The sequence below is a fragment of the Schistocerca gregaria genome, unplaced genomic scaffold, assembly GCF_023897955.1.
Source record: "Schistocerca gregaria isolate iqSchGreg1 unplaced genomic scaffold, iqSchGreg1.2 ptg000561l, whole genome shotgun sequence".
Lineage (NCBI taxonomy): Eukaryota > Metazoa > Arthropoda > Insecta > Orthoptera > Acrididae > Schistocerca > Schistocerca gregaria.
In genome coordinates, this window is record NW_026061954.1 from 700,684 (window position 1) to 726,337 (window position 25,654).

Below are 25,654 nucleotides of genomic sequence, written 5' to 3' on the forward strand. Positions count from 1 at the left end.
CCGCCTGTGTATGAATGATCCAAATTTCATCGAGTTATGTTACTTGGCAGTGACACATTATGCGAAAGCTACTCTCGTCCTTCAGTTTTGCACACCACTGCAGATTGTAAATTGTTCAAAACTGACGTGAAAACGGCCCAGGAGGCTCACCTTGGCGAAGCGCTTGGTGGCGGAGGGCGCGTCGAGGTGCCGGCCGGTCTCTGTGAGGTCCCTGACGACGTCTGGGAAGACCCTGTTGAACTCGAGCACGTCCTCCTTGCTGGCCGCCGTGTCCAGCGCAGCCGGCGCCACGCGCCGCCCCAGCGCCGAGCTGGCCAGCCAGTTGCTGCAACACACGAGGCCGCACACGCTCACACTGGCGTACCTACACAGTGGCACGGCGGGACGGCTTTCAGGAGATAGCAACAGGCACTTGGCACGGGAGGAAGGAAAATAAGAGATACGTAGCTGGAGAGATTGTTCAAAATCAAGTTACATACAATAAATTAGATGTACTGCCAGGTGCCTGGACCCTAAATATGTCAAAAGATATTAGACGTGACCTATAATGCGTCACTTTGCTTAATAGAAATATGATCAGGGACAACTAATTATTGCTACTGGATAATGATAACAATACAAGGTGAGACCTTAACTTTTCCCGGCGAACTGAATGTTCAAATAACTTACGGGTTTGCTGTCGGGTGACGTCTCAACCAAGGCCGATATTTCGACAGGAGCACACCCTACCATTGTCAAGGCACAAATGCAAGGAGGAAGAAATGTGGAAGGAAACTTAATACCTCGGTTCACAGAGGAGAAACAAGGAAGCTTCCACACTCTGTTTTTTGATGAGAGACAGAGACGGATTCCAAGCACCACTTAAAAAAAATCAACCATCTCTGTTAACAAGGTTGCTTGATAGTTTGATTTCACCTGCTTCCTTAATGACACTATCCCAATAAAGAAGCAGTTGATATCAAACTATCAAGCAACCTTATTAAAAGAGATGGTGGATTTTGTTTAAATGCTGCTTGGAATCCGGCTCTGTCTCTCATCAAAAAACAGAGGGACAGAATTAGTGCTACCTCACCTGTTGATTAATAGTCACTATCGATATTTCTGATGTTGGTTATCATTGTTTGTGTTGACACTTGTTCTGTGTGTGGTATCTTCCTTGTTTCTCCTCTGTGAACCGAGGTATTAAATTTCCTTGCTCATTTCTTCCTCCTTGGATTTGTGCCTTGAGAGTGGCAGGGTGTGCTCCTGTCGAAATATCGGCGGTGGTCGACGACGACACCCGGCAGCAAACCCGTAATTTATTTGAACACAATACAAGGTGTTTCGAAAGATTCATCAAAATGGTTCAGATGGCTCTGAGCACTATGGTACTTAACTTCTGCCGGCCGCGGTGGTCTCGCGGTTCTAGGCGCGCAATCCGGAACCATGCGACTGCTACGGTCGCAGGTTCGAATCCTGCCTCGGGCATGGATGTGTGTGATGTCCTTAGGTTAGTTAGGTTTAAGTAGTTCTAAGTTCTAGGGGACAGATGACCACAGCAGTTGAGTCCCATAGTGCTCAGAGCCATTTGAACTTAACTTCTGAGGTCATCATTCCCCTAGAAATTAGAACTACTTAAACCTAACTAACTTAAGGACATCACACACATCCATGCCCGAGGCAGGATTCGAACCTGTGACCGTAGCGCTTAGAACCGCACGGCCACACCGGCCCGCCAAAAGGTTAATCGATTTCACAAGACTATATATTCCAAATGAATGAAGATAAAAATTCGGTGCTAATTTTTTGCCCGTGGGGGCCCCCACGCTGTAGATAGCTCGCTTTTTCAATCTCTTTTTCGGTTACAAGAATATCGTACCAGGGTACGTTTGCCATATGCTGGCCTTTTCCTCAGTCGCAAGAGAACACCGGAAATTTAATTTTTTAAATAGGGTTGAGCATTACCGCACTGCCACTTGCATATGAGAGCGTTTATTGACAATGAACTAAGAAACTGCCTCGGCGTAGGATTCGACGTGAGAGGCGTGCAAGATGAGAAACACACCACCCGTCCAAAATATTCAGAGATTGACCTTTTTCCTGGCTTCCTTTGGTTATAAGCAAAGTCAGGGCAGTACCTACGGTGGCAACTTTAAAAAACAACTGCAAACAACAGATGTCTATTCCACCAGCAATTGTGAGTAGTCAGTCTTAGGTACTGGATCTGCGGCCATAGTGTGACATTTTTGTGTCACAAATCGGTATGGAACAAAGGACTGAACAGCTCTGTATCAATTGTTCAAGAGATTCTTCAGAATGATCTGAAGAAGAGAAAAGTGCGTGTGAAGTTTGTCCCGCACATCTTGACTCCCGAACGAAAGCAATGATGCGTGGACGCCCGTCACAACTTGAATCAAATGAGAAATACGGAAAATTTATTCCTGGAAAAGGAATCATGACAGGTGACGTGACTTAGTGTTATCAATACGAAGCTGCCACAAAAAGATCAAGTGCAGAATGGGTCTCTGATAGTTTGGCAACACTGAAGAGAGAGCGAACGTGACGTCCAAATGGAACAACGTCCAAAAAAGAACTTTTCCGAGGTTTTCACATGATTGTACAAACATACTCCACAATGTACTCCAGTAGGGGAGACTATGTAAAACAATTTAAGTGTAAAACCACCATATTAACTTTTCTCTATTTTTTTATTAATCCACTTTCGAAACTTTTTGAACTGATGGGGAAGTTTCAAGTCCATCATTTGGTCTGCTAAGATATAAAGTTTTTCTACAGAATTCCATAGATTTCGTGCTTTGTGTCAATATATTCCATATTTTCGTAGAGATCCGTAATAATACTGATTAATGGACTGTGAGGATTACTTACATTCGCCTGTGAGGTCGAGTGACATGACGGTAATTTTCTATGGTGTGCTGTGTACTGACGCACTCCCACATCATTACATTATTTTAAAAAAAAATTCTCGAAGTTTTGACTGTTCGTCCATCATTAAGCTGTCATGTTTTATCAATAACCAAAAACCCGCACTGCGTACGATTCCAGCAGTCTCTACATACAATACTAAATTCGTTGAACGCCATGGCAGTTCCTATATATGCTTCATAAATGTTTTTAAATACTTACTATTTTGTTTGAATGCCATAGTAAGGTATATGTCATCTCTTACTAGCTGTTTTAAAATCCTGAAGTATGTTTGACTCAAATAAAAAACATCTACCCCCATGTGACGACCAAAACAGAAAAATATTCATACGATTCCTGGTTTTCCACAACAACAGCGTCAAGTATAAACACAGCAGGTAACTCAGAAAGATGGTATAATGAATCACTCTCCTCTAACATTACCTTTTTTTATATAGAGATAACCGATACCATGCATATCATCGATTTTAGCATGGGTTAAAATTATCTCAGCTGTTCTATTAAAAGAATTCATATGGTTTTGTATACGATGTATTATATTTCAGACTAAAATGTATAAAAAAACAAATTAATGTGTTACAATGGATATATACTAACAGTTAAAATTACTTTGATTTCAAAAGTATTTGAAATTACGAAATTTCTGGTATACTTAAAATTCCTATTATTAATTGTACAATCTAACTCGAATTATTAAAATTATTTCTGGATTTATTTATGAAATAATGATATAATTTGGTGAAGATTCTTCTTTGGTAAAGAAAGTTTGTAAACTCTTTTGCTTTGTTAACTCTCTGTAATAATGTGAGTACCGCAGAATGTAAGTAGTGGTGGGCATGGCTCTGATGGAAGTAGACGTTTCCTAAGTTTGTCATCAACAATGTAATTATTGGGTTTTTGAATGTGGAAAATGTAAAAACGATGTGATGTTGAAATATGTGACAAAGAATAAAATTCAAGAGTAATACAGGCAAATCTTCATCAGTTAATTAGTCATCAAGAACCTACAAAATTGAAATTTCAGCTGCAAGAAAGTACCCCCAGACAAGACTTTGAACCATCGACAACAACGAGTTAATGAAGATAAGTAAAAAGTTATCCTTTTGCATATTACCCCTCCCGGAGCTTTCAAAATTTGTACAAAGACAGAGAATTTTAGTCGTGATGTGTGGGAGGGTATGATTACAACTGCTTTGCAGTTATTTGGGCCATCAACAAGTTTTGGCCATATTTAGGGGCAAACCATTCACATTGTATCAGATGACCGCTACCTATGCTGGCTGACTAGCCTGGAGGGTTCATTGGATTGACTGGTGAGATGAGGACTGAAGCTACAGAAGTACGACACCACAGGTATATAAAAGTAGATGGAAACACAAGGACGCGAACTGTCTTTCACGAAATCCTGTTGTGCAACACAGCAGCGTGGATCATATCTCAGTCATAGCTGCATTAAATGACTTCAAAGTAATAAACAAACGATTGTATACGAGGAGCTATGAGCTGCTGGGGCGGAAACTTTCATCCCAGCTCTTCTATGGTCAGTTATCTGCTATTACTTCCAGGACGCTCTAACATCTGGTCACCTTGTATTCGCGAAGACTCTAGAATCAGATGGAAGTATCGTTGGCTAGGTTTCTGCTGATTTGTTAGTAACTATGTGAACCAGCGACGGAAGCATATGCCGCAATTGCCTCCGAGGCATCAGATCCCAATTCCGCCTGCAGCAGCGCCATTCCACGAGATTGGAATCGACCTCTTTGGAGGTTTCCGAAGCATCAAACAGGAATCGTTGGATAATAGTCTACACTGCTACTTAACCCACTACGCTGTTACCAAAGCTGTGCCGACTGCTGAAGCTCCAGAAATTACAGTGTTCCTTGTAGGAAACATCATTTTGAAACATGTCGCATCCTGTGTGATGATATATAATCCTCGGGAAGAGGTAATTCATATTGTGACATCGTCCTGACAGGATGCCTTTCACCCACAGACGAATGGCCTCACAGAATGCTCGAACAGAGAGATGGGGATACAGTACTGCCCGTTGTGAGGTCCACGTACAACACAGTAAAGTAAAACACTACAGCTTGACAATGGTTTTTTTTTCTGCTCCATGGTCGAGAGGTCAAAACGACAGTGGACATACTGCTCCCGTTTCAAATGGACGATACTCAGAATCATTACGTTTAACACCAGGACCGAAGAAGCAAGACAGCTGGTTCGTTTACAGTAGCTGGACGCCGAGGAGAAGGTTCAAGAGCGCTATAACGCTAGGCGTTGGGAAGTGAGGTGCAGCCCAGTAGATTTGGCACAGAATATAAGCCTGCGCGAAAAGTTACCGGTCGGAAAAGTTACCAAAGAGCTCTTTTTTGAGTTTGATGCCCCCCCCCCCCCCCCCCACACACACACACCATGAATTCCTCTCATATGCCAACCTCTTCATCTCAGAGTAGCACTTGCGAGCTACGTCCTCATTTATGTGCAGGATGTAGTCCAAGCTCAGTCTTTCTTATCCTTCGCAGTCATCACTTGTCGGACGTGACACACGAAATCGAAGCTTATGATCCTTCATCAAGAGGATGAAGCGTAGGGACGTCATCCATGTCTACCACACGCCGCCCTACTACAATCCTGTTGCGCGGATCGACGACCGAGGCTTCTCGTTCGAGGAAACCCGCTCCAAGATCACGAAGCTTCGCTGGGAGGAGTTCACCAGAGTGAAGAGGATGGGACAGCACTACGCGAACGCAATGATCCTCACAGAGGACTACTGAAAATATCTAGATTTGGATACTGTGAGCGACTCGAATGAGAACTTCTGAAACTGAGGGTCGCTGTTTTCCGAAGAGGGAGAAACGCTGCAAACTGTGCTGTGACGTAGCAGTTAGTGTCGATGGTTGGCATGCTGCGGGTCCCCAATTCAAATATGATCACCAGTAAATATTTGGTATTTAGTATTTATCATCTCTAGAACGTTCTCTAAATTTCTTATGTTTCTGAGACTTATATATTCTGGAATGTGTGTGTATAAACAGCAGGAGGGAGTTCTGTTCTCTCTTTTGTTGGTGTCCACAATAAACATGCTTTTTGTGTACTGACGGGAAATGTGAACTATAAAAAACTGAGGAAGGATAATTTGAACTGTAGAAATTAAGAGGACAAGATGAAGCTCAGATAAGGTATATTAAGAACAATAGGCGAAGAAATAAGTCTACTAAACTGAGTAAGAATCAGGTCAGAAGGTCATAGGCATACGACAAGGCATTCAAGTGAAATTAACTCGATGTCAGAAGATGCAGAAGAGATAACGTGTTATAGGAACCACCATAATTATAATCGCCAGCTGTTTGATGTCCATTGCTGCCATAAAGGTTTTGTTCTAGACTTCACTGTAGACAAGACTTAGACTGTACCAACAGATTGTTGAGGACGTTATATATAATTGATAATATGGGAAAGAGCCGAGAACAGTATCTAAATAAAGACTGATGAGTAAAGAAATACACATCACCGTCACAAAGCCATAATCCACAAGTTAAGGGAATTTTGAGAACCACAGCACAACTTCCATCCCAGCAATAGCCCGTACACAAAACGGTATCCTTGGAACACTGTAGCATCTATGCTGGAGAGTGGGTGGTACTTTCTGTGTTCAGTTTCTCTAGCAACTGACGTATATAATGTTCGTAGGAGGTGTTACGTCCTAGCAGGAAAGAACAGGGTGCACGATGGCTTCTCAAACTGTTGTTCACACTGCCCTGAATGGCTTACGATAATTCTCTTCTTGTACAGGTTCCATCTGGAGGTCAGCAGTGGTTGTGTTGCAACTGTACGACTCAAATCCTTCGACCTAGAGCGGCACTACCATGGACGTTTCCTCTGTAACACAACTGTTTCGTGATCCACTCAGGCTTGTGAGGACAACTGATGAACTGCTTCAAGGACAAGTGGAGGTTTCCGTTTAGAGGCAGACATTGACAACTTGGGGGAGCAGTGTGCTTTCCCGAACCTCCGGCGATACTGCCAAACGAGCGAAGTGGCACTGGATCCGCACCCAAATCATCATTCTGACGTCTAAATTTAGGAATTAGTTAGTTTCCCTACTTCGATTAAGGCGACAAGACGCTGCCGATTTCCTCTCCACCCGAGTTCGTGTTCCAGCTTACCAGACCTTATCGTCGATGGAATGATGAACCCTAATTTTCATTCCTTCCCTCCCAGTATTGCAATCTGATGATTCCCCAGGCGGGAGACGAAGTAGCAATTAGCCAGCAGCGTCGCATGGTTTCAATGGCTTGACCACGAAGTTGTTTTCGATACAAGCGTATGAGACCCTATTACTTCTATAATTGTGTTAATTTAAAAATAAGTAAATCATCCACTGTTCCCTTTTTTGCTCAGGCCTAGTTTTGCCTCTGTTACCTTTGATGAAATTTAACATTTGTTGTCAGTATCCACTATAAGAAGAGAACTACGCCACTTATTTTCTGCGATCAGTTGCTGTCGAGATGACACTAGAGCAACCTTACTGAAGGTCATTTGTGTCAGCGTTCACAACACGCATTGCGGAAATGTTTGCATACGAGCTCGCCATCCAGCCGACCTTGCTTCGCTATCGTTCCCTGTGGGTAATCACGTGATAGGTGGCGTGTTCTCCGGCGCCTGAAGTCAAACATCTTAACTCAAAAGGTCATCGCAGGCTCCAGTCCGCTTTGGCAGTGCCTCTAGCCGATGAAGCCTGGGGTAGTACCTTGTTCATTCGAAACCACCTCCATTTTCTCCCTCTCACCAAATCTACGATTCATTTGAAGAATGTCGAAGAACGACGTAGAGCTGCTGACGAAATGAACTTTTACTCAGTACCAGTTTCGTTCAACGATCATCTGGCGTTCTAATATTATTTACGTTAGCTGCGTGATACTATTTGATTGATCAAGTCGATTATTTTATCAGCATCTCTCAGTAATTTTTAAAAACGATTCTCTTCAAGCATTTACGATTTTAATATGTTTTTGCTTGCTACATTTTATTGTCTCTTTGGTTTTCGTATGCGGTGATGTTTTCTCATAATGTTATCTAATCTTTACCTACGCAAAAAATTGGTATGGCAAGATACCGGTGGTTATCAATACCCATGCAGGAACTATTTAATTGAATCGTTGTAGCCGGCCGGTGTGGACGAGCGGTTCTAGGCGCTTCGGTATGGAACCGCGCGACCGCTACGGCCACAGGTACGAATCCTGCCTCGGGCATGGATGTGTGTGATGTCCTTAGGTTAGTTAGGTTTAAGTACATCTAAGTTCTAGGGGACTGATGACCTCAGACGTTAAGTTCCAAAGTGCTCAGAGTCATGAATCGTTGTAGGTATCACTGCTTTTCCAGATACATCAGATGAGAACTTTGTATTGACAAATTGATCACGTATGTTATATGAATAAAAGTAAAGCTAAAGTTCTGCCTTCTGGCCCTAGACGGGCCAATCGACTTCGACTGACTTCCCTGCCATCCTCTGCCAATGGCGTCATTGGATGCAGCAAGGGGGGGGGGGGGGGGGGGCATGTGTTCAGTACCCAGCTTTTCCGGTCGTTGTCGGGTTTCTTGACCTCGGAATCGCTACCAGTGGATCGAGTAGCTCCTCAGTTGATCTCATGAGGCTGAGCGCAGTCCGTCCCAATCTTCCACCTAGGAAAAAATCCTTGGCTATACCGGGAATTGAAAAAGGGTACCCAGCTTGGTAGTCAGCCGCGCTGACCACTCAGCTACGGAAGCGTATGCCTAAGCAGCGTTAATGAAGTTGAGCCTGAGGAAGAATGTAATTTTCCACGCCATATACGAGGGTCGTTCAATAAGTAATGCACCACATGTTTTTAAAAAGCCATTAATATACATAGACAAACGTCCTTGTTGGTACTTCACATTTGATGTTTTTTCTGTGTGCCGGTGAAGTTTTGAACCTTCTGGCAGATGGCAGAGTCATAGTACAGCGTCAAAATGGCGTCTACATACGACTCACGGTACAAGCAACGTGCTGTTATTGAATTCTTGTGTGCGGAAAAAGAAACCGTGGTGAACATCCATAAAGTTTGTGTGCAGTGTATGGCGATGCTGCAGTTGATAGGAGTATAGTTGGGCGATTGTTAGAGAAAGTTAGTCTCAGGAACTGCAGAAACAGGGCTCCATGATCAGCCACGCTCGGAACGTCCTGTCACAGCCCTTCCTCCAGACATGCTGAATCGTGAGGATGCCATTGTTCGTGCCGATCGGCGCATAACAACTCGGCAATTCTCTACAGGGAACACACTTTTAAGATAACGAGAGTGTTAGTAATGCAGTGAAACCATGGCTACGCCTACAGGACAAGAGTTTTTACAAGCAGGGAATACATGCTGTTCCAAAACACTGGGGTACGGCCATAGAAGGCAATGGAGACTATGCAGAAAAATAGGACATGGACAAGACATGTTGATGTATATTCTCACCAAATTCTGACTATTAACAAAAAAATATGGGGCATTAATTATTGAACGACTCTCGTAATATGTACAATTATTATTTGTGTTAAATATTATTGTTAGCAATTCTTCTTCTCTCAGATCGAACGTCAAGACATGATAATGTTACGTCAAGAATTAGTAATGAAGCTTGTAAAGTGTTAACGAGTTTGGTGCTCTAGTGATTTGATAGTTTGTTCGATAAGTGTTAGTTCCTAAACAGTAAAAGCGATGCTCATATTTCTTCTGTTTGTAAACTTATACGATATGCCGGGAAAACTTTATTTCAATGACATTTGCTTCTTTAAAATTTTGACCACAGCTGATGTTCAGCAACGGTGAATGCAAATGAATGATTTGGGAAATTCAGCCAACAGTTGCAGGTAGGAAGGTTTATTAACAACATTTGAGGATGGTTTCAACAATTGTAAAATTGTCTTCTTCAGAAGTACGTGGACCTATTAAGGAATTTTTTTTTTTTAGATCTTGTTAAAAAGAATGATCAACGTGTAAGAGATGTACAAACCACTGGGTAAAAATACAACTAGCCGAGCGGTCTAAGGCGCTGCAGTCATGGACTGTGCGGCTGGTCTCCGCGGAGGTTCGAGTCCTCAAAAAATGGGTCAAATGGCTCTGAGCACTATGGGACTTAACATACCTAACTAACCTAAGGACATCACAAACATACATGCCCGAGGCAGGATTCGAACCTGCGACCGTAGCGGTCACGCGGTTCCAGACTGAAGCGCCTAGAACCGCACGGCCACACAGGCCGGCTTTGAGTCCTCCCTCGGGCATCGGTGTGTGTGTTTGTCCTTAGGATAATTTAGATTAAGTAGTGTGTAAGCTTAGGGACTGCTGACCTTAAAAGTTAAGTCTCATAAGATTTCACACACATTTGAACATCTTTTTTTAAAAATATAATTAACAAGAATTACTTACACGTAAAATCACATAATGGTGACGACAAATTTCAGAGCAAATGAAATCCATTCTGTATGTATTTTCTGGCTGACTACGTTTTCCAGAACATCCCTAACCATTGTTTCTGACAATGTTCTTTTAATATCTGTTATATACTTAAATAATATTGTGGTTTCGTTGATCGTGTATTTAGTTCCTTGTCTAATCGTAGCTCATGTTCTTGTCTACCTTATTAATACCTTATTATTTTTCGCAAGGTCTTCCTCCTCTTTTCCTGTGTACTCGAGTAGGCATTTTCTGATCAGTGACATGTATTCGATTGTACAACATTTCTGACAGTGGTATAACTGAATATTTCATTTCTTGTGATTGATTTCTCGGTACAGATGTTTCTGATAGTTGCTGTGTTTCTGATTTTCCCTTCATTTTTCTGTCCCTGTTCTGTAGTGATATTCCTAGTATCTTGTTGGGGTTATCTACACCTTAGGTGCTTTAAATACCTCTGGCAGTTGGTCTTTATTTGATTTCCATTTAAATTATACTAGTAGCAGTGTTCCTTCTGATACCATATAAAGGCCGTAAATCATACCCAACACTTTGCGCTGCACGGATTAGTCTTAGAACTAGTAAGGATTGAACATGCAACCTCAATCTACTAGTGTCCCCTCCTTTCGATCTTATTCAGTAACTGGAGGTATGTAGAGTGGCAGGCGACATGCTCGCATGGCTCAGTTAACGAATCACTGCCGGCAAAAGGTGAGTACTGGGACATGATTCGTGGCCCAGAATATAAGTATCACCTTTTAACAATATCAGTGTACAAGACATTTATGAGTGAAACTTTGTTATTTCTAGATTCTAAATGTACACTCATATTCAGAATAAGGTTCAAATGGTTCAAATGTCTCTGAGTACTATGGGACTCAACTGCTGTGGTCATTAGTCCCCTAGAACTTAGAACTACTTAAACCTAACTAACCTAAGGACATCACACACATCCATGCCCGAGGCAGGATTCGAACCTGCGACCGTAGCAGTCGCACGGTTCCGGACTGCGCGCCTAGAACCGCGAGACCACCGCGGCCGGCTTCAGAATAAGCAGAAAACCTTGAATGACTAGAGATAGAACGTTCATATTCACAGGAGATGTACGTTAGTACGTTCTGCAGAAATGATTAGCAATTCAGTCACCTCGGTTCAGCATGCGTCCTCTTGTCTAAAAGGCACAGGGTCTGCCATCGACCCTGACAATATACTCCATGCGTGATAGCATCGATGCTTATAAGGCGCGAATGGCGTCCTGTGGTCTAGCCATCCATGCTGCATTTGTCTGGTTCCAAAGTTCATCTGTGGTGGTTGGCACTGTGTGACAGCGCTGCACCAGCTGTTTCCCCGTATCCCACACATTTTCGACTGGCGGCAAGTCTGGTGATCTGGCAGGCCAGGGCAAAAGGCTGACACCCTATGACATCAAAAAGGCATATATTCGCCCAGCAACATGTGATCGTGCATTGTCTTGCTGAAAAATGGCGACTAGAGTGGTGTGGAAAATGGTATGGCTACAGATCGCAGGATATCATTCACGTAGGTCACAGTGCCTTGGACACGCACCAACTGTGGTTTCTGGTTGTACCCAACAGTGCCTCACACCATAAGGCCTAGAGTTGGCGCTGTGTGTTCTGTGCGAATGCAGTCACTGTGATGCCGCTCCCCATGTCTGCTGTGAGCCAAAATGCAGCCATCATTTTCAAATAGAAAGAGCCTGGATTCGTCCGAAAACACTGTCTGATGGCAGTCCTGTCCCCAGTAACGCCGTTCCATACAACACTGATGTCTAGCATGTTTCCACACACTTGTCAAAGATAGGTGGAGAAGTGGACGACGCGTACTAACCCATACCGCGATGAACGCCTACGGACTGTCACCCCTGATCGTGTAAGAGACCTTACACTGTTCCACTGTTGCGCCAGAGCCGAGGACGACGCAGATCTGTCCTGCAATACCATATGAATATGAACGTCCTGTCTTTAGTCGTTCATGGTGTTCTGTTTTTTTTTTTTCTCTGAACATGAGTGTAGAATAGATAGCTGGTGGACGTAAAGAGGTCTCACATATCGCTCTTGTGCATTCTTTAACACAAGGTGTGTCATACCAGTTGAGTGAAATAGCGCGGTGGTAAAACAACGGACTCACATTTGGGGAAATGGCGGTTCAAATCCTCGTCTACAGCTGTTGCTAACAAACAACGAATATATGAAATAGTTTGACGCTACTTAGAAGAGTGAGGCCATTTGATGATGACATGATTAGGCCTACATCTGTGATACATTCAAATTTTTCTGTGATCCACTTGAAAATGGCTAAAGTCGCAACTGCAATAGTGAAGTATAAGCATAAATGACGAAAGCGACAAGATATCTTATGGAGGAATATCGAAGTGGCGAAGTACGTTACAGATGCGAGGATGTGGATACGCTGAAGAGAGATGACAAACAAGCAGTGTCGTAAGCAGTGTCGTAGCGTGAGTGGAACACATCAAGACGAAGCAGATTTATCAGCTTTTTCCAGTTAAGTGTAGCGAAAGGTCATCCGATCAGGTATCGTGGTCTTGAGCTGATATTTTTGCTGCCTTAATGGTGCTTAGAGACAGCGTGGTGTTTGTAAACACCAGAGCCAGCTGCTTCTGCAGTACTGCCGCAGGAAGCTGCCGAGGACGCGCTAGAAGCTGCTCATCGCGAATGGAACAGTGGCCAGTGCAACGTGGTAGGATACACTCTGTGCTTTGTCAAAAAGACGACGAACCGAAACAAGTGCCGAAGGAATCGGTCTTAAGCCCGATTCTCTAGTCTATACATTGTAAGAGTGGGCGGGGAAAGACGCGGAGGGAGTCAGCATGAGCAGGAATGCGGGAAAAAGGTAATCTCTGTATAAAAAAAGTAATTTCGCGTCTCGTTGTGCGTGACTTAGTATATGTTCTTCTGCAGACTGAAACGATATAGAGCCCTCTTGTCCCGTCTCAGCCGCTGCCGTCTGAAGATTTAATACGGTGTCACATTGTAAGTTGTTAAAACTCTAGAATATTATTGCGCCTTTAGTGATTCTAACCTTTTTATAGTCATCAGTCCTGTGAAGGTTTTGACATTGTATTTCAAACAGAGAAATAGTCTCTTCGTAATAGTGTACCTGCTCCGTCTATTAGGAAGTTATAGGCTGCTATTTGATCAAAAATGTTGGGTTGGTTGATTTGGGGGAGGAGACCTAACAGCGAGGTAAGCGGGAAGGATGGGGAAGGAAGTCGGCCGTGCCCTTTTCAAGGGACCATCCTGACATTTACCTAAAGCGATTTAGGGAAACTATGGTAAACCTAAATCACGATGGCCGGAGCGGGTTTGAACCGTCAGCCTACCGAATGCGACTGCAGTGTGCTAACCCTTGCGACACGTCGCTCAGTGATCAAAAGTGTCCGGACATCTCTATGTTTATGGACAATAGACAACTAGATGGGACGAGCGGCAGAGACGATAGTATAAAAGAAGCGTTGTCAGGAGAAAAAGCAGAACGGGTAGATCAGGAGAGCGAGGTGACTCGTCACTGGATGTCATCTGAGTCACAGATCCATCAGTGATATTTGAACCACTCTAAAGTGAGGTGACTGTGAAGTGCAAACACCGAGGAACGACCATGGCTAAACCAAGACCAGCCAGACCTCATGTATTGACAAACATGGATCATGGACCACTATCGAGGTGGATGTAAAAAGTTTCATGAAATGAGCAGAAGAAATCACCCTTGAGTTCCAAAGTGCTACTTCCAGTACAGCTAGCCCGATGATTGTGCGTAGGGAGTTAAAGAGGAAGGGGTACAACGGTCGAGCACCTTCTCGTAAGTCACCCGTTTGTGTAGTCAGCGCTAAGCGGCACTAAAGATGGTGTAAAGAACGACACCACTGGGCAGTTAGTGACTGGAAACGAGTGTTTGCGAGCTATGGATCGTGCTGTACACTGTAGCAACATATGGAAGGGTTTGAGTTTGGCGGATGCCTGGAGAACTTTGCCTGCTATGACGTCCAAAAGCGACAGTGAAGTACGCAGGAGGTGGTGTTACGCTATGGGGGTGTTTCTGGTTGTTAACATGTAGTCACCTTAATCTGCTTAAGAAAACGCTAAATGCGGAAGGATACGAACAAATTTTACAGCACTTTGTACTGCGAACAGTAGAGGAAGAGTTCGAAGACGACGATTGCTTGTTTCTCCATGACAATTCACCCTGACAAAAAGCAGCAAAGTGAGATAATGGTCTGTGGACAGTAACATTTCTGAAATGAAATGCTTCTACCCAGAGTCCCGGCCTAGACGCAATGGGACACCTATGTTATGAGTCAGAAAGTCGACTTCGCTCCAGACCTCAGCAAGAACATTAGTATCGTCTCTGGTTTCGGCTCTTGAGGAAGAACGGGCTGCCGTCCTTCCACAGACGTTCAAACGTCTCATTGAAAGTGTCGCCAGCAGAGTTCAAGCCATCATAAAGGCGAACTGTTGACGCGCTCAATATTAATGTCCACTACTTTTGATCAGATAGTGTGTATTCCAAATTTCGGAAATTTTCTACATTTCTTGGCCACCTTCTGCATCTTTCATTCCCAGGTTAATCAGTTCCTGGTTAGCTTACCTCTAGTTCTTTCAACATGTCTTTTCTTCTCTGTCGTGCCTCTAAACACTTACAGTTTCCGGTATTTTAACTCTATTACTACTTCAGCATTTCACCTGTCCACTAAGTGTTTATATGTTTTCGTTGTTCCTAACATAAAATGTCAGCATTCTCTCTCTCTCTCTCTCTCTCTCTCTCTCTCTGTCTGTCTATCTCTCTCTCCCTTTCTCTTTATAAAAAATAGCCTGAGATAAGTGTAGCTTGTAATTTTTGTCATTGACCTACAAAATTTTTGAAGCACAGGAGTTTGAACTTCATTGCCTCTTTCTCTTCTACTAGTTCGGCCGTGTATCTTCCGGCTCCCTTCAAAGTGAGACGACAGACTGAAGGTCAGTACACTACACTACTCGTTCCGTAGTTTTAAAGCACAGAAAACATAAGAGCCAAACACGCTGAATGCATAAATTCTACATCTACATCTACATCTACATCCGTACTCCGCAAGCCACCTGACGGTGTGTGGCGGAGGGTACCCTGAGTACCTCTATCGGTTCTCCCTTCTATTCCAGTCTCGTATTGTACGTGGAAAGAAGGACTGTCGGTATGCTTCTGTGTGGGCTCTAATCTCTCTGATTTTATCCTCATGGTCTCTTCGCGAGATATACGTAGGAGGGAGCAATATACTGCTTGACTCTTCGGTGAAGGTATGTTCTCGAAACTTCAACAAAAGCCCGTACCGAGCTACTGAGCGTCTCTCCTGCAGAGTCTTCCACTGGAGTTTATCTATCATCTCCGTAACGCTTTCGCAATTACTAAATGATCCTGTAACGAAGCGCGCTGCTCTCCGTTGGATCTTCTCTATCTCTTCTATCAACCCTACCTGGTGCGGATCCCACACTGCTGAGCAGTATTCAAGCATTGGGCGAACAAGCGTACTGTAACCTACTTCCTTTGTTGTCGGATTGCATTTCCTTAGGATTCTTCCAATGAATCTCAGTCTGGCATCTGCTTTACCGACGATCAACTTTATATGATCATTCCATTTTAAATCACTCCTAATGCGTACTCCCAGATAATTTATGGAATTAACTGCTTCCAGTTGCTGACCTGCTATTTTGTAGCTAAATGATAAGGGACCTATCTTTCTATGTATTCGCATCACATTACACTTCGCTACATTGAGATTCAATTGCCATTCCGTGCACCATGCGTCAATTCGCTGCAGATCCTCCTGCATTTCAGTACAATTTTCCATTGTTGCAACCTCTCGATACACCACAGCATCATCTGCAAAAAGCCTCAGTGAACTTCCGATGTCATCCACCAGGTCATTTATGTATATTGTGAATAGCAACGGTCCTATGACACTCCCCTGCGGCACACCTGAAATCACTCTTACTTCGGAAGACTTCTCTCCATTGAGAATGACGTGCTGCGTTCTGTTATCTAGGAACTCCTCAATCCAATCACACAATTGATCTGATAGTCCGTATGCTCTTACTTTGTTCATTAAACGACTATGGGGAACTGTGTCAAACGCCTTGCGGAAGTCAAGAAACACGGCATCTACCTGTGAACCCGTGTCTAAGGCCCTCTGAGTCTCGTGGACGAATAGCGCGAGCTGGGTTTCACACGATCGTCTTTTTCGAAACCCATGCTGATTCCTGATTGATCGATGCTGATTGAATCCGTGGCTACGCTTTCGGCACATGTTCGGATATCTATGGGTCATTATTAGGTTGAAACAGATATCTTTTTTATTTAAATTTTTCATCAAACTAATTTCCAGTGCTTCTTTCACCACTGAATCCCAATTCATGGAATCCGTTCCTTTCTTTAATAAACTCGGAAAGCCGTCGCTATAGTGCAGCTAATAATGGCACGCTAATATCCACGCGAGGATCCACTGCGTACCTACAGATTCCAAGTATGCGTACTCATTGCTGCCGATCAGTGTCTCTGGCGCTTGTGTTTTCTGTTGTTTAAAACAACGGAACAAGTACTGTAGCTTCAATCTCCCGGCTCACTCTGAAGATGGTTGGAGGGTATAAAGCCGAAATATTAGAAGAAGAAGAAATAAATTTTATGCGACTGCACTCCCAAAATTTAACCGAAAAATCATTACACCGCGGAAATATCAAGGAGCTCGTTCCTTGTCATTTTTGAGGCACTTAGTTTAAATAATACTGTATTTTCCGAAAGTTAATTGAAATACTTGGGAACTGATATTACGCAAAAATTGAAACGTTTCTGTTCCTGGGGGGAGGGGGATTGTGGCCCCTATACTCCGCGTCCCCGCCCGTCATTCCCTCCTCTGTATTCCCCGTCTAATAATCCTTGACGTAACACTATTTCTAGCAGCTATACGCAGCGTACGCGATTGCTCGCCTCTTAGTTTTTACCTACTCTCTTAAAGGCAGGTGCTGGTGGAAGTTATCATCTGTCCACATTGTCTTCTGTTTTGTCTATCGAGCAAGGCAGCCCAGTTGTTAACATACTGCACTCTTATTCGAGAGAGCGACGGTTCATATCGACGCCCGGCCATCCAAATTTAGGTTTTCCGCTCCAGGATAATACTGGAACGGTTTCTTTGAAAGGATACGACCGGTTTCCTTCCCCATTCTTGATACAATCCGAGCTTGTGCTCCGTCTCTAATTGTCTCGATGTCGGCCGGACGTTAAACCCTAATTTTCCTTCTTTCTATATTCCGGATATGTTTATGATTCTGACACTTCTTTTTGATTCTTTGCTATATAGAGAGGTAATGATATGAAGCAATTTCGCATTATTTGTTTTGGCTTAAAAATCATACAGTCTTTCCATTGGTTTGATGCAATCTTCCATCTTTTCCTATCTTGTGCCAATCTTTTCAACTCTAGGAAACGATTAAACCGACCTCTACTCTAAATACACTCCTGGAAATTGAAATAAGAACACCGTGAATTCATTGTCCCAGGAAGGGGAAACTTTATTGACACATTCCTGGGGTCAGATACATCACATGATCACACTGACAGAACCACAGGCACATAGACACAGGCAACAGAGCATGCACAATGTCGGCACTGGTACAGTGTATATCCACCTTTCGCACCAATGCAGGCTGCTATTCTCCCATGGAGACGATCGTAGAGATGCTGGATGTAGTCCTGTGAAACGGCTTGCCATGCCATTTCAACCTGGCGCCTCAGTTGGACCACCGTTCATGCTGGACGTGCAGACCGCGTGAGACGACGCTTCATCCAGTCCCAAACATGCTCAATGGGGGACAGATCCGGAGATCTTGCTGGCCAGGGTAGTTGACTTACACCTTCTAGAGCACGTTGGGTGGCACGGGATACATGCGGACGTGCATTGTCCTGTTGGAACAGCAAGTTCCCTTGCCGGTCTAGGAATGGTAGAACGATGGGTTCGATAACGGTTTGGATGTACCATGCACTATTCAGTGTCCCCTCGACGATCACCAGAGGTGTACGGCCAGTGTAGGAGATCGCTCCCCACACCATGATGCCGGGTGTTGGCCCTGTGTCCCTCGGTCGTATGCAGTCCTGATTGTGGCGCTCACGTGCACGGCGCCAAACACGCATACGACCATCATTGGCACCAAGGCAGAAGCGACTCTCATCGCTGAAGACGACACGTCTCCATTCGTCCCTCCATTCGCGCCTGTCACGACACCACTGGAGGCGGGCTGCACGATGTTGGGGCGTGAGCGGAAGACGGCCTAACGGTGTGCGGGACCGTAGCCCAGCTTCATGGAGACGGTTGCGAATGGTCCTCGCCGATACCCCAGGAGCAACAGTGTCCCTAATTTGCTGGGAAGTGGCGGTGCGGTCCCCTACGGCACTGCGTAGGGTCCTACGGTCTTGGCGTGCATCCGTGCGTCGCTGCGGTCCAGTCCCAGGTCGACGGGCACGTGCACCTTCCGCCGACCACTGGCGACAACATCGATGTACTGCGGAGACCTCACGCCCCACGTGTTGAGCAATTCGGCGGTACGTCCACCCGGCCTCCCGCATGCCCACTATACGCCCTCGCTCAAAGTCCGTCAACTGCACATATGGTTCACGTCCACGCTTTTGCGGCATGCTACCAGTGTTAAAGACTGCGATGGAGCTCCGTATGCCACGGCAAACTGGCTGACACTGACGGCGGCGGTGCACAAATGCTGCGCAACTAGCGCCATTCGACGGCCAACACCGCGGTTCCTGGTGTGTCCGCTGTGCCGTGCGTGTGATCATTGCTTGTACAGCCCTCTCGCAGTGTCCGGAGCAAGTATGGTGGGTCTGACACACCGGTGTCAATGTGTTCTTTTTTCCATTTCCAGGAGTGTATTTTACATGTTCTCGTATTGGTTTGCCTCTCCTGTTCTCCCTATCTACTGCCCCTGTAGAGGAAGGTTAATTGTTCCTGTATGCCGAAGCTGATGTTCCACTAACCTGGTCCTTCTTCCAGTAGCAGTTTTCCAGAAACTTCTATTCGAACACAGTTTCTTTACAACTTCTTAATTTCGTCCTTTGTGTGCGCAATTAATTTTTCAACATTCTTCGAAAGCACCACACATCATACGCTTCCAGTTTCTTTTCCTACTTATTTTCGAAAGTCCATATCCAGGAACTTCTTCCTCGGTTCCGTCCTTAACGTGTTGATGGGTTGGTTTTGCGATGCGTTCGCCTTGGCACAGGAAGTCTCTGCCAGAGTGCGGAATCGCGTTCTTAACTGTTCTGTTACCAGCGGCGTAAAGGTCTGTTGTGCGGAACAGCGTGGGAACATACGGTGCTCGTCGTCATGCTTTGTTATGAATAGTTGTCAGAATTTCTAATATCGATGTGAGTGCATAACCACATGAAGTGTACACTATTTCCGGCGTCGACCGTATGAGGTTGCGGTACACCCCTACATCAATTGTGGCAGCTAGGGCACTGTCGGCGTTAGGTATGAGGTACATATACGAGGGCTGAATGAAAAGCATTGCCTCCACCTTCGTTAATCGGGTTTGGAGGGAATATTTTAATAAATCAGACGCAGAAATAATCCTTAGAATGAGGTCTTTAATTACGAATATTCACTTTTCCACGTAATCACCAGCCAATTGAATCAATTTCTGCCAACGATGAACAAGTTTTTTGAAGCCGTCACGGCAGAAGTCGACACTCTGTTTCCGCAACCACAGTCTCACAGTTCTCTCAACGCCTTCATCAGAAGCATAATGATGTCCCCGCAGATCGTCTTTCATTGTGAACAGATGGAAGTCAGACGGTGCTAAATCTGGAATGTGTAGAGGATGCCGTACGGTGGTGAGATTCAGTCCTGGAGTCAGCATCCGGAGTACCCATCATGCACAGATCTTCCAGTAGCCTAGCAAAGCAATAATGTGACCCACACGTTCTTGTGAAATGCCGATTGTGCTTGCAGTTTCTCTCTGAGTGATATGACGATCGTCCTGTATCAAACTGCCAACATTTTGCTTGTGAAATTCGATGGTTGCTGTCACAGGACGTTCAACTCTTTGTTTGCCACGCAGGTCAGATGTTCCCTCCTCAACATCTTTAAACTTACTCGCCCAACGACACACAGTACTCACATCAACACAATCACCGTAAACTGCTTTCATTCTCTGATGAATCTCCTTTGGGGTGACACCTTCTGCTGCCAAGAATTCAATGACTGCACGTTGGTTAAACCACACTGACCGACCGCCTGCGCAGGGTTCCATACTTTACACTGTAACAACACAACCGTTCAATGCTAACGCTTCCCACCAACAGGAGCTGTAGAGAAGAGGCTAAGGAATAAACAATTACTTGCCGCATACCAATGCTGCCAACTGTTGAAGAGTTGTCGGCCGAGTGGCCATGCGGGTCTAGGCGCTGCAGTCTGGAACCGCGAAACCGCTACGGTCGCAGGTTCGAATCCTGCCTCGGGCATGGATGTGTGTGATGTCCTTAGGTTAGTTAGGTTTAACTAGTTGTAAGTTCTAGGGGGATAATGACCTCAGAAGTTGAGTCCCATAGTGCTCAGAGCCATTTGAACCATTTTTTGCAGTAAGACAAGTGTCCACACCGATAGTACGAAGCAGTTTGAAGCACCGCCCTCGTATACGAGTCACTCGCTGGAATATTTGAAGATCCTCAGTATGAAACTTCCATATTATGAGTCTGTCTTGTGTGACGGCTAAGTATTTTGCAGAGGTTTTCCAAGAGGGATTTTGCCTTTGCAATTGCAGCTCGTGAACTGGTCAAATGGGGATCACTGTCCGCGGTGCCAGGTACGTTTTCTGTCTGTTCAGACGCGAGATATGCGCCACCTCTATGACCAGTTCCTCGTCACATTAGGGCGGTTTGCAAGTCCCTCGTGGCAAGATTCCTTTTTGTCGAGCCGCAAGAAACTGCCGAGTCGTCGGCGCATTGTTCAGTTTTTATGGAGCGTGTTGCAGGGACGTCAAGTTCAAATGGCTCTGAGCACTATTGGACTTAACATCTGAGGTCATCAGTCCCCTAGAACTTAGAACTACTTAAACCTGACCAACCTAAGGACACCACACGACACCCAGCCACCACGAGGCAGAGAAGATCCCTGACCTCACCGGGAATCGAACCCGGGAACCCGGGCGTGGGAAGCGAGAACGCTACCGCACGACCACGAGCTGCGGACAGGGACGTGAAGTGTGTGCAGATGGTAGACTAGTAGCGGCTGAGACAGGTCGGAAGGGTTCTATTTCCTTTCTGTCTGTAGGAGATAGAAGAAGGGATATTAGGTCTCTCTCTCTCTCACTCACTGCTGCTGTGGAAGCGAGACGCGAAATTACTTTTTCATGACATTATGTGTTTCGCGTGTTCCTGCGCACGCCATTCCCCTCCCCGTCGTTCCCCGGCCACTCTGACACTGTGGGCCAACACAGTAGTTGCGTCGACGAGAAAAATATTTTTTCGTATTTGTTGAGTTAGAATTGAAGTGGACAGTGCCCCATGGTTTCCGTAGCATTGCCGAATGTGAAGTTACCGATTTACAAGTATAAGGTATTATTAACTTTCGAGTGCAACGTATTACGAATGGAAGTTGAAAAGGTTTGTTCAGAAATCGTTAATCTATTCGTCTGTAATCAATAACTTTGGAACATAACCGACGAACTTATACACAGAAATAAAAATCTTTTCCATCAGATTAATTTCGACATTTTTCCGCTGACGGCTTTTTAATTATAATTACTGCTGCTGTTTATAAAATCTACCAGGTAGTAAGTCCGCTTGAGACAAACACACAGGTTCTTGCGCCTTCTCTATTAACTATTATGCGAATTAAGGAAGCGGCTTTCCAAAACCTTTAATACAAAGTTCCCGACGGAAATGCTAACATACGTGGAAGCTGAAAAGAACTATGGTAAATTTTAACAATCGGATTCAATGTCCATAAGAAAAGAGAGAAGAAATCATAGATCTGTCATAGGTTGCTGCCTGTTGTTCTTATATATAAAACGCGTTCAAGCAAATTTCTCAAACATGTCAATTATCAGGCGCTGTCATTCATGTGACATACAGAGTACACGGTGCAGCCATGAGCAAAGCACTGAATGAGATAAGGTGTCCGCCTTTCGTGTTGTTTTTGTGCCTTCAGTACTTTAGAATTTATCGCTGACGTCTTGCAAGCGATACGCTGTATAGCTTTCTTCCCTAATTACTTTTATCTTTTCCTGTTACATTGGCGCCTTTGCGATTTTAGATATGTAATCCTCTTCCTCTGCTCAACACCAGACACATTCGTATTTTGCGGAAGATTTGAAAAGAAGTTAGGTACAAGATATACTCGATGTATTTCCATTAGATTTATTAGCTTCTGTTAATATTTAGGTTATAAACATACAAATTAAAATCCTCACAACAGTTCATCCGAGCAAGTATAAGCGTTCGTCACATTTGATGTAAACGAAAGTATTCTGATTACGTTTGCTGTGAAAATTGACGTATTTGACTTCACGGGTGGAGAAAAGCGTACTCGTAGGAGCAGCCGTCGCTTGTTGGGGGAGACTGTGGTGAAGGCTACCCGAACGCAGATCGTGTCGCCGCTGGTGGTCGAATGTCAGTGGCGCAGTGAGCTGAATCAGTAGTTTATTTGATGCTAAGAAGTGAAATACACTCCTGGAAATTGAAATAAGAACACCGTGAATTCATTGTCCCAGGAAGGGGAAACTTTATTGACACATTCCTGGGGTCATATACATCACATGATCACACTGACAGAACCACAGACACATAGAAACAGGCAACAGAGCATGCACAATGTCGGCACTAGTACAGTGTATATCCACCTTTCGCAGCAATGCTGGCTGCTATTCTCCCATGGAGACGATCGTAGAGATGCTGGATGTAGTCCAGTTGGACCAGCGTTCGTGCTGGACGTGCAGACCGCGTGAGACGACGCTTCATCCAGTCCCAAACATGCTCAATGGGGGACAGATCCGGAGATCTTGCTGGCCAGGGTAGTTGACTTACACCTTCTAGAGCACGTTGGGTGGCACGGGATACATGCGGACGTGCTTTGTCCTGTTGGAACAGCAAGTTCCCTTGCCGGTCTAGGAATGGTAGAACGATGGGTTCGATGGCGGTTTGGATGTACCGTGCACTATTCAGTGTCCCCTCGACGATCACCAGAGGTGTTGGCCAGTGTAGGAGATCGCTCCCCACACCATGATGCCGGGTGTTGGCCCTGTGTCCCTCGGTCGTATGCAGTCCTGATTGTGGCGCTCACGTGCACGGCGCCAAACACGCATACGACCATCATTGGCACCAAGGCAGAAGCGACTCTCATCGCTGAAGACGACACGTCTTCATTCGTCCCTCCATTCACGCCTGTTGCGGCACCACTGGACGTGGGCTGCACGATGGTGGGGCGTGAGCGGAAGACGGCCTAACGGTGTGCGGGACCGTAGCCCAGCTTCATGGAGACGGTTGCGAATGGTCCTCGCCGATACCCCAGGAGCAACAGTGTCACTAATTTGCTGGGAAGTGGCGGTGCGGTCCCCTACGTCACTGCGTAGGATCCTACGGTCTTGGCGTGCATCCGTGCGTCGCTGCGGTCCGGTCCTAGATCGACGGGCACGTGCACCTTCCGCCGACCACTGGCGACAACATCGATGTACTGTGGAGACCTCACGCCCCACGAGTTGAGCAATTCGGCGGTACGTCCACCCGGCCTCCCGCATGCCCACTATACGCCCTCGCTCAAAGTCCGTCAACTGCACATACGGTTCACGTCCACGCTGTCGCGGCATGCTACCAGTGTTAAAGACTGCGATGGAGCTCCGTATGCCACGGCAAACTGGATGACACTGACGGCGGCGGTGCACAAATGCTGCGCAACTAGCGCCATTCGACGGCCAACACCGCGGTTCCTGGTGTGTCCGCTGTGCCGTGCGTGTGATCATTGCTTGTACAGCCCTCTCGCAGTGTCCGGAGCAAGTATGGTGGGTCTGACACACCGGTGTCAATGTGTTCTTTTTTCCATTTCCAGGAGTGTAGGTGGATCTACATCTACATGGTTACTCTGCAATTCACACATAAGTGCCTGGAAGAGGGTTCATCGAACCATTTTCATACTACTTCTCTACCATTCCACTCTCGAAAGGCGCGTGGAAAAAAGAAACACCTAAATCTTTCCGTTCGAACTCTGATTTCTCTTATTTTATTATGATGATCATTTCTCCCTACGTAGGTGGGTGTCAACAAAATATTTTCGCATTCGGAAGAGCAAGTTGGTGATTGAAATTTCAGAAGCAGATCTCGCCGCAAAGAAAACCGCCTTTGTTTCAGTAACTGCCACCCCAAATCACGTATTATATCAGTGACACTCTCACCCCTATTGCGCGATATCATGAAACGGGCTGCCCCTCTTTGCACTTTTTGGAAAACCTCCGTCAATCCTACCTGGTAAGGATCCCACATCGCGCAGCAATATTCCAGCAGAGGACGGACAAGTATAATGTAGGCTGTCTTTTTAGTGGGTTTGTCGCATCTTCTAAGTGTTCTGCCAATAAAGCGCAGTCTTTGTTTCGCCTTCCCCACAATATTGTCTATGTGGTCTTTCCAATTTTAAGTTGCTCGTAATTGTAGTTCTTGGTATTTAGTCGAATTGACAGCCCTTAGATTAGTGCGAGTTATCGTATACCCAAAATTTATCGGATTTCTTTTAGTACCCATGCGTACCATTGCGTTAGAAAGCACCGTTGATGCGAGCTCGCAGTTCTGGCATGTTTCTTGGTTTAAACACTGAATCTTTCACATCACCCCACAGAAAGAAATCGCATTGGGTTAAGTCGGGAGAGCATGGAGGCCATGACATGAATTGCTGATTATGATCTCTACCACGACCGATCCATCGGTTTTCCAATCCCCTGTTTAAGAAATGCCGAACATCATGATGGAAGTGCGGTGGAGCACCATCCTGTTGAAAGATGAAGTCGGCGCCGTCGGTCTCCAATTGTGGCATGAGCCAATTTTCCAGCATGAGCTGTTGCAACCGCGCCGAAAATTCAAAGCGTTTGACTTTGTCATCGGGTGTCAGGGCTTGTAGCAATTGTAAACGCTAAGGCTTCTGCTTTAGCCTTTTCCGTAAGATTTTCCTAACCGTCGGCTGTGGCACGTTTAGCTCCCTGCTTGCTTTATTCGTC

The 25,654-nt window shown here is 45.2% G+C and overlaps 1 protein-coding gene across 1 annotated transcript in view; it reads right to left on the reverse strand.

Annotated features, from left to right (window-relative positions):
• The window catches only part of LOC126314466 (farnesyl pyrophosphate synthase-like), a 258,325-nt gene that overhangs the window by 188,151 nt on the left and 44,520 nt on the right, over positions 1 to 25,654 (reverse strand). Inside the window, exon 2 of the mRNA XM_049992433.1 lies at positions 151 to 325. Coding sequence (XP_049848390.1) covers positions 151 to 325 — 175 coding nt within the window. The remainder of the gene's footprint in view (positions 1 to 150; positions 326 to 25,654) is intronic.